The following is a 10,118-nucleotide window of genomic DNA, read 5'->3' as shown; positions in this document are numbered from 1 at the left end:
CACAGTACCAACATCCCACTGCACGCAGTACCAACAGCACACTGAATGCAGTACAAACAGCACACTGCATGTAGTACCAACAGGCACTGCACGCAGAACCAACATCACACTGCAAGGAGTACTAACATCCCACTGCACACAGTACCAACATCCCACTACATGCAGTAACAACAGGACACTGCACAGAGTACTAACATCCCACTGCACACGGTACCAACATCACACTGCACACAGTACTAATATCACACTGCACACCATACCAACATGCCAGTGCATGCAGTAGTAACATTACACTGCACACAGTACCAACAACAAACTGCACACAGCACCAACAGCACACTGTATGCAGTACCAACATCCCACTGCACGCTGTACCAACATCACACTGCACACAGTACCAACAGGATACTGCACGCAGTACCATCAGGACACTGCACACAGTAGCAACATCACACTGCACACAGTACCAACATCCCACTGCACGCTGTACCAAAATCACACTGCATACAGTACCAACAGCAAACTGCACACAGTACCAACAGCACACTGCATGCAGTACGAACAGCCAACTTGACACAGTACCAGCAGCAAACTGCACACAGTACAAGCAGCACACTGCATGTAGTACCAACATCCCATTGCGTGCAGTACCAACAGCACACTGCATGCAGTACGAACATCACACTGCACACAGTACCAACATCACACTGCACACAGTACCAAAATCACACTGCCCACAGTACCAACATCCCACTGCACACAGTACCAGCAGGACACTGCACGTAGTACCAACATCTCACTGCATGCAGTACCAACAGCACACTGCACACATTACCAACAGGACACTGCACATAGTACCAACATCACACTACACACAGTACCAACAGCACACTGCACGCAGTACCAACATCCCACTGAATGCAGTACAAACAGCACACTGCATGTAGTACCAACAGGCACTGCACGCAGAACCAACATCATACTGCAAGGAGTACTAACATCCCACTGCACACAGTACCAACATCCCACTACATGCAGTAACAACAGGACACTGCACAGAGTACTAACATCCCACTGCACACGGTACCAACATCACACTGCACACAGTACCAATATCACACTGCACACCGTACCAACATCCCAGTGCACGCAGTAGTAACATTACACGGCACACAGTACCAACAACAAACTGCACACAGCACCAACAGCACATTGTATGCAGTACCAACATCCCACTGCACGCTGTACCAACATCACACTGCACACAGTACCAACAGGATACTGCACGCAGTACCATCAGGACACTGCACACAGTAGCAACATCACACTGCACACAGTACCAACATCCCACTGCACGCTGTACCAAAATCACACTGCATACAGTACCAACAGCAAACTGCACACAGTACCAACAGCACACTGCATGCAGTACGAACAGCCAACTTGACACAGTACCAGCAGCAAACTGCACACAGTACAAGCAGCACACTGCATGCAGTACCAACATCCCATTGCGTGCAGTACCAACAGCACACTGCATGCAGTACGAACATCACACTGCACACAGTACCAACATCACACTGCACACAGTACCAAAATCACACTGCCCACAGTACCAACATCCCACTGCACACAGTACCAGCAGGACACTGCACGTAGTACCAACATCTCACTGCATGCAGTACCAACAGCACACTGCACACATTACCAACAGGACACTGCACATAGTACCAACATCACACTACACACAGTACCAACAGCACACTGCACGCAGTACCAACAGGACACTGCCTGCAGTACCATCAGGACACTGCACGCAGTACCAACAGGACACTGCACGCAGTACCATCAGGACACTGCACGCAGTACCAACAGGACACTGCACGCAGTACCATCAGGACACTGCACGCAGTACCATCAGGACACTGCACGCAGTACCATCAGGACACTGCACGCTGTACCAACAGGACACTGTACACAGTACCAAAATCACACTGCCCACAGTACCAACATCCCACTGCACACAGTACCAGCAGGACACTGCACGTAGTACCAACATCTCACTGCACGCAGTACCAACAGCACACTGCACACATTACCAACAGCACACTGCACGCAGTACCAACAGGACACTGCCTGCAGTACCATCAGGACACTGCACGCAGTACCAACAGGACACTGCACGCAGTACCATCAGGACACTGCACGCAGTACCAACAGGACACTGCACGCAGTACCATCAGGACACTGCACGCAGTACCATCAGGACACTGCACGCTTGTACCAACAGGACACTGCACGCAGTACCGACAGTACACTGCACACAGTACCAACATCCCACTGCACACAGTACCAACATCACACTGCACACACCAACATCCCACTGCACGCAGTACCATCAGGACACCGCACGCAGTACCAAGAGCCCAGAGGAGATTCCAGTGCATCCACAGATGCTTTTCCCATATCACCTCGACATCTCCTCCCCTAGGCAACAGCACCACTCTGCCAGAGAGGTGATTGAGCAGGGGTCATAACAACTTTTGAAAGGCAACTGGAGAGAAAGATGGATTAGAAAGGTTTTGAAGGTTGTGGCCAAACATTGCAAATGAAATTAGCATGCATCTCAGAATTTGTTCTATCTCCAACTTTTTCCTGAATTCAGCTCCACAGATGCTGGTTGCCCTTCTAATACTTCCTGCAGTTCCTGGTTTCATTACTTAAAATGCATCTGCTCATTCCCATTGTTACTCCGTGTGCATAAATTAGTGGAAGTGTTTTCTATGTCACAAGAGTCATGCCCGCTCCGGAGTACACCGTTAGTTGTACTTGGAGATGATAAGAGGATGTGAAAGGTACTATGTAATTGTAAATCCATGTTCCATGTAATTGTACAATTGCAATATTGCTGCCACATAAAACCAACAATGTCTTCAAGGATTCCTGCCATCAGGATCCTGAACCAGCTTGGATGGCTCCGGGTGAAATAGTATAGACGTGGGAGTGATGTTTCCCATAATGAGGAGTCTAGGACCGGAGGGCACAGCATCAGAATAGACAGATGTCCATTTAGAACAGAGATGAAGAAGAATTTCATTAGCCGGAGGGTTGTGAATGTGTGGAATTCATTGCCACAGGCGGCTGTGGAGGCCAAGTCATTGGGTACATTTAAAGAAAAGTTTTATAGATTGTTTATTAGTCAGGGTGTCAAAGCTTATGGGGAGAAGGCCGGAGAATGGGATTGAGAGGGGTAGTAAATCAGTCATGTTGGAATGATGGAGCTGACTCGATGGGCCCAATGGCCTCACTCTGTTCCTATGTTTGATGATCTGTGGAATGGCAGATGGAATGTAACTCCTGCAAGTGCAAAGTTTTGTAATTTGGTTAATTAAGTCAGGATATATTTACACAGCAAATGCCAGAACCATGAACAAAGTTGTAGGAGGGAGAGACCTGACTGTACAAATAGATGCTCCATGGAAGTGGTGACACAGGGCAACGGTGCTGAAGAAGGCGAATGGCATATTTGTCAGCTTCACTCGGGGCACTAAGTTCAGAAGCTGGGACGGCATGTTACAACGGTGGAAGAGTCCTTGGAAAGCTGCAAAGTGTTATGAGCAGTTCTGACTGCCCGTTCATCAGAAGGAATCAGAATCAGGTTTATTATCACCGGCGTGTGATGTGAAATTTGTTAATTTAGCAGCAGCAGTTCAATGCCTTACATAATATAGAAGAAAAAAATGATAATAATAATAAATAATAAGTGAATCAATTGCAGTATACGTATATTTAATAGATTAAAAATCATGCAATAACAAAAAAGTGAGGTAGTGTTCACAGGTTCAAAGTCCATTTTAGGAATTAGATGGCAGAGGGGAAGAAGTTGTTCCTGAATCACTGAGTGTGTGCCTTCAGGCTCCTGTATCTCCTGCCTGATGGTAACAGTGAGAAAAAGGCATGCCCTGGGTGTTGGAGGTCCTTAATAATCGACACTGCCCTTCTGAGAAACTGCACCCCGAAGATGTTCTGGGTACTTTGTAGGCTCATACCCAAGATGGAACTGACTAGATTTACAACCTTCTGCAGCTTCTTTTGGTCCTGTACAGTAGCCGCTCCATACCAGACAGTGATGCAGCCTGTCAGAATGCTCTCCACGGTAGAACTATAGAAGCTTTTGAGTGTATTTGTTGACGTGCCAAATCTCTTCAAACTCCTAATAAAGTGTAGCCGCTGTCTTGCTTTCTTTATAACTACATCGATGTGTTGGGAACAGGTTAGATTCTCAGAAATCTTGACACCCAGGAACTTGAAGCTGCTCACTCTCTCCACTTCTGATCCCTCTATGAGGATTGGTATGTGTTCCCTCGTCTTACCCTTCCTGAAGTCCACAATCAGCTCTTTCATCTTACTGACGTTGAGTGCCAGGTTGTTGCTGCGGTATATCTCACTCCTGTATGCCCTCTCGTCACCACCTGAGATTCTACCAACAATGGTTGTATCGTCAGCAAATTTATTTGGTATTTGATCTATGCCTAGCCACACAGTCATGGGTATAGAGAGAGTAGAGCAGTGGGCTAAGCACGCATCCCTGAGGTTCGTCAGTGTTGATCGTCAGCGAGGAGGATATGTTATCATCAATCCGCACCGACTGTGGTCTTCCAGTTAGGAAGTCGAGGATCCAACTGCAGAGGGACGTACAGAGGCCCAGGTTACACAACTTCTCAATCAGGATTGTGGGAATGATGGTATTAAATGCTGAGCTATAGTCGATGAACAGCATCCTGACATAGGTGTTTGTGTTGTCTAGGTGGTCTAAAGCCGTGTGGAGAGCCATTGAGATTGTGTCTGCCATTGACCTATTGTGGCAATAGGCAAATTGCAATGGGTCCAGGTCCTTGCTGAGGCAGGAGTTCAGTCTACTTATGACCAATTTCTCAAAGCATTTCATCATTGTAGATGTGAGTGCTACCGGGCAACAGTCATTAAGGCAGCCCACATTATTATTCTTAGGCACTGGTATAATTGTTGCCTTTTGGAAGCAAGTGGGAACTTCCACCTGTAGCAGTGAGAGCTTGAAAATGTCCTCGAGTACTTCTACCAGTTAGTTGGCACAGGTTTTCAGAGCAGGTACTCCATCTGCCTTGTGAGGGTTCACTCTCTTTAAAGGCAGTCTAACATCAGCCTCTGAGACAGAGATCACAGGGTCATTAAGTGCAGCAGCTGTAGTTGTGTTCTCCCTTTCAAAGTGTGCGTAGAAGGCATTGAATTCATCTGGCAGTGAAGGATTGCTGCCATTCATGCTACTGGGTTTCGTTTCGTAGGGAGTAATGTCTTGCAGACCCTGCCAGAGTTGCCGTGCATCTGATGTTGCCTCCAACCTTGTTTGAAATTGTTTCTTCACCCTTGAAATAGCCCTCCGCAAATCATACCTGGTTTTCAGGTACAGGCCTGGGTCACCAGACTTGAATGCCACAGATCTAGCCTTCAGCAGTCACTGTACCTCCTGGTTTATCCAATGTGATTGCATTAGAGAGGGTGTAAAAAAAGATTCACAACGATGTTGGTGGGATTGGAGGGCTGGCGCTGGATGATCTAGCCTTTGCTGAAGGAGCTGGAGGGGGTAAATGAGAGACATGATGGTCCCAGGATAGGAGAGTCTAAAACAGGTTTAATGTGAGAGGGAAAATATTTGAACAGGTGCTCTTTTCGAGGAGGTTAGTGAGTATATGGAATGAACTGCTGGAGGAAGTGGAAGAGGCATACAGAGTTACAACATTTTAAAGACATTTAGTTACATGAATTGAAAAAGTTTAGAAGGATATGTGCCAAATGTGGATAAATGGGGCCAGCTCAGTGAGACACTTGGCCGGCATGGGCAAGTTGAGGTGAATGGTCTGTTTTCACGTTGTATGACCATAACAATTCCACTTCAATTACAACCATCTGCATTTATAAACAGCCTTTAATGTAATAAAGTGCTGCAAAGTGTTTTGTGGGTAATATTAGGACCGCTGGCTAATAGCTTGGTAGATGCAGGGATTTAAAACAGGGCTTCGACCTTTGGGATAGCACAAGAGGAATGAAAAGAGCTCAGAAGAGTCAAGACCTGGAGGAAGTTGCAAAATCATTAGAGGAGGGGTCAGGCAAACAGTAGCGGGTATCTTTCCAATTCCTAACCTGTAGGGCCTGATGTGGACCCAATTAAAACAGAGCCAGGGTCAAGCCACCACCTTCCTGATGAATGGCACACAGCAGTCCTGGAATTTAAAAAAAACAAAAGTACTGCAGATTCTGGAAAACTGAACGAAAATCAATGGAAACAGGCAGTGGTTCAGACAGTAGTTATGGAGATAAAGGCATCCGTTAGGCTTGCGAGACCATGGATCTGTGCCTGGAAAGTCTTCACTCTCCAGGGTGCAGGCCTGGGCAAGGTTGTATGGAAGACCAGCAGTTGCCCATGCTGCAAGACTCCCCTCTCCACGACACCAATATTGTCCAAGGGAAGGGCATTAGGACCCATAGAGCTTGGCACCAGTGTCGTCGCAGAGCACTGTGTGATTAAGTGCCTTGCTCAAGGACACAACACGTTGCCTTGGCTGGGGCTTGAACTCACAACCTTCAGGTCGTTAGTCCAATGCCTTAACCACTTGGCCACGTGCATTTATGGAGATAGAAGCAGATTTAATGTTTCAGAACTGGGAATGAGGTTAGAAACGAAGCTGCTGGAATAATGTCAGCCATGGACTGTCTAATTGCTCCTCTCTGCTTCTCCTTCAGAATCGCCACGCCCTGCTACAGCTGATGATTGATGTGCCCATTCTCCTGGGAGCAAGTGCCACCACTGCAAAGGCTGACATGGAAGCCGTGATGGAGTTTGAGACCAAGTTGGCTGAGGTCAGTGGAAGTGTGCACAGTCCGGTGTCTGGCCAGGGGAAGTTTTCACGCTCCAGTGACTGGCCAGTGGAAGGGTGCGCACTGTAGTGACTGGCCAGTGGAAGTGTACACACTGCAGTGACTGGCCAGTTCAGTGTAGTTTGCAAGTGCACAGAAACATTTCACTCCATGGTCTATTGAAAAGCTAGCTATAGCCCAGTAACTGGCCTCGCTGGGTCTCAGCACCTACCTCTGTAACTCAATATCGCCTCCCTGAACAAGAAGGCACAGAAGCACCTCCTCTTCCTAGGAAGATTGAGGCAAGCAAGGCTCCCTCCTACCACACTGCCCCCATCTTAACTGCATTTTACAGGAGCACCGCTGAGAGCATCCTGACAAATTGCATCTCCATCTGGAATGGGAGTAGTCGAGCATCGGACCAGACGTCCCTACAAAGGACTGTGAGAACAGCTGAGAGGATAACAGGGGTCTCCCTACCACTTATCGGGGACATTTATCAGGAGCACTGAGTACCATAAGACCATAAGCTATAGGAGCAGGGTCAAGCCATTTGGCCGATCAATATCTGCTCCCCCATGTCATCATGGCCAATCGAGTTTTCCTCTCAGTCTCAGTCTCCTGCCTTCTCCCTATATCCCTTCATTCCCTGACCAATCAGGAATCTATCAACCTCTGCTTTTAAATAAGTACTTAGTCTTCACAGCTGCCTCTCTACCAAGGCCTTTAACCATTCTATAGGTTTCAATGAGGCCACCCAACATTCTGCTGAATTCTTGTGCATACAGGCCCAGAGCCATCAAACACTCTCCATGTGACGAGCCATTCAAACCTGGAATCATTTTTGTGAAATTCCTTTAAACACTCTCCAGTTTCAGCACATTAACAAACATTAACCATTAACAAACCTGAGATTCATTTTCATGAGGGCATACTCAACAAATCTCTAGAATAATGAATATAACAGAATCAATGAAAGGCTGCCCAACTAGGGTGTTCAGCCACAGTGGAGAAGACAACATACTGCAAATACAAAAAGAAGATATAATAAATAAATGAACAATTAATATTGAGAGGACAAGTTGAAGAGTCCTTGAAAGTGAGCTCATAAATTGCAGGACAATTCAGTGATGGGGCAAATGATGTCAGAGTGAAGTTATCCCGTTGGTTCAATACCGTGAGGGTTGAGGAGTGGTAACTGTTCCTGAACCTGGTGGTGCGGATTCTGAGGCTCTTGTACCTTCTGATTGGATAATTAGTGTAATTCCTACTGTGTTATATAAATCCCTAAGTTGTAATTGTAATCGCTATGGGCAATTAGTTTACTATTATCATTGATACCGAGACGGGGTGGAGAATCTTTGTATGTCGTCCAGACAGGTAATTGTACACAAAAGTAAAATGCGGTATTTTTACAAAGTGAAAACAAAAGAGAATGCAGAGTAGTGTCACAGATCAGAGAGAGAATGCAGAATAGTGTCAGAGATCAGAGACAGAATGCACAATAGTGTCACAGATCAGAGAGAGAATGCAGAATAGTGTCAGAGATCAGAGACAGAATGCAGAATAGTGTCACAGATCAGAGACAGAATGCAATAGTGTCACAGATCAGAGACAGAATGCAGAATAGTGTCACAGATCAGAGAGAAAGAGTGAAGAATAGTGACACAGATCAGAGACAGAATGCAGAATAGTGTCACAGATCAGAGAGAAAGATGAAGAATAGTGACACAGATCAGAGACAGAATGCAAAATAGTGCCACAATTCAGAAAGAAAGAATGAAGAATAGTGACACAGATCAGAGACAGAATGCAGAATAGTGTCACAGATCAGAGAGAGAGAATGCAGAATAGTGACACAGATCAGATATAGAGAGAGAATGCAGAACTGTGCCACAGATCAGAGAGTAGAGAATGCAGAATAGTGACTCAGATCAGATACAGAATGCAGAATAGTGTCACAGATCAGAGAGAGAGAATGCAGAATAGTGACACAGATCAGAGAGAGTGCAGAATGGTGTCACAGATCAGAGACAGAATGCAGAATAGTGTTACAGATCAGAGAGAGAATGTAGAATGCTGACACAGATCAGAGAGAGAGAATGCAGAATAATCAAACAGATCAGAGAGAGAGAAAATGCAGAATACTGAAACAGATTGGAGAGAAAGAAAATGCAGAATACTGAAACAGATTGGAGAGAGAGAATGCAGAATAGTGTCACAGATCAGAGGTAGAATGCAGAATAGTGTCACAGATCAGAGACAGAGAATGTAGAATAGTGACACTGATCAGAGAGAGAAAATGCAGAATAGTGTCACAGATCAGAGAGAGAGAAGTCAGAATAGTGTCACCGATCAAAGAGAGTGTAGAATAGTGTCACAGATCAGAGAGACAGAATGCAGAATAGTGACATGGATCAGAGAGAGAGAATACAGAATTATGACACAGATCAGAGAGAGAGAATGCAGAATAGTGACACAGATCAGAGACAGAATGCAGAATAGTGTCACAGATCAGAGAGAGAGAAGGCAGACTGGTGACACAGATCTGAGAGAGTGCAGATTAATGTCACAGATCAGAGAGATAGAGAATGCAGAATTATGACACAGATCAGAGAGAGTAAAGCAGAATAGTGACACAGATCAGAGACAGAATGCAGAATAGTGTCACAGATCAGAGAGAGAGAAGGCAGACTGGTGACACAGATCTGAGAGAGTGCAGATTAATGTCACAGATCAGAGAGATAGAGAATGCAGAATAATGGCATGGATCAGAGAGAAACAGAATGCAGAACAGTGTCACGGATCAGAGAGAGAGAATGCAAAATAGTGTCACAGATCAGGGAGAGAGAATGCAGCATAGTGACATGGATCAAAGACAGAGAGAATGCAGAATTGTGTCACAGATCAGAGAGAGAGAAGGCAGACTGGTGACACAGATCGGTGAGAGTGCAGAATAATGTCACAGATCAGAGAGATAGAGAATGCAGAATAGTGACATGGATCAGAGAGAAAGAGAAAGCAGAAGTGTCACGAATCAGAGAGAGAGAATGCAAAATAGTGTCACAAATCAGGGAGAGAGAATGCAGGATAGTGACACAGATCAGAGACAGAATGTAGAATAGTGACACGGATCAAAGAGAATGCAGAATTCTGTCACAGATCAGAGAGGGAGAATGTAGAATAGTGACACGGATCAGAGAGAGAGAGAATGCAGAATTATGTCA

General features: G+C 45.8%; 1 protein-coding gene across 1 annotated transcript in view; it reads left to right on the top strand.

Annotated features, from left to right (window-relative positions):
• The first annotated feature begins 2,797 nt into the window (after positions 1-2,797).
• The window catches only part of phex (phosphate regulating endopeptidase homolog, X-linked), a 94,112-nt gene continuing 86,791 nt past the window's right edge, over positions 2,798-10,118 (top strand). Inside the window, exons 1-2 of the mRNA XM_063052535.1 lie at positions 2,798-2,818; positions 6,778-6,894. Coding sequence (XP_062908605.1) covers positions 2,798-2,818; positions 6,778-6,894 — 138 coding nt within the window. The remainder of the gene's footprint in view (positions 2,819-6,777; positions 6,895-10,118) is intronic.

Source organism: Mobula hypostoma, chromosome 6, assembly GCF_963921235.1.
Source record: "Mobula hypostoma chromosome 6, sMobHyp1.1, whole genome shotgun sequence".
NCBI classification, from domain to species: Eukaryota; Metazoa; Chordata; class Chondrichthyes; order Myliobatiformes; family Myliobatidae; genus Mobula; species Mobula hypostoma.
The sequence above is the reverse complement of the archived record's forward strand: the minus strand, read 5'-3'. Positions and strand labels throughout refer to the sequence as shown.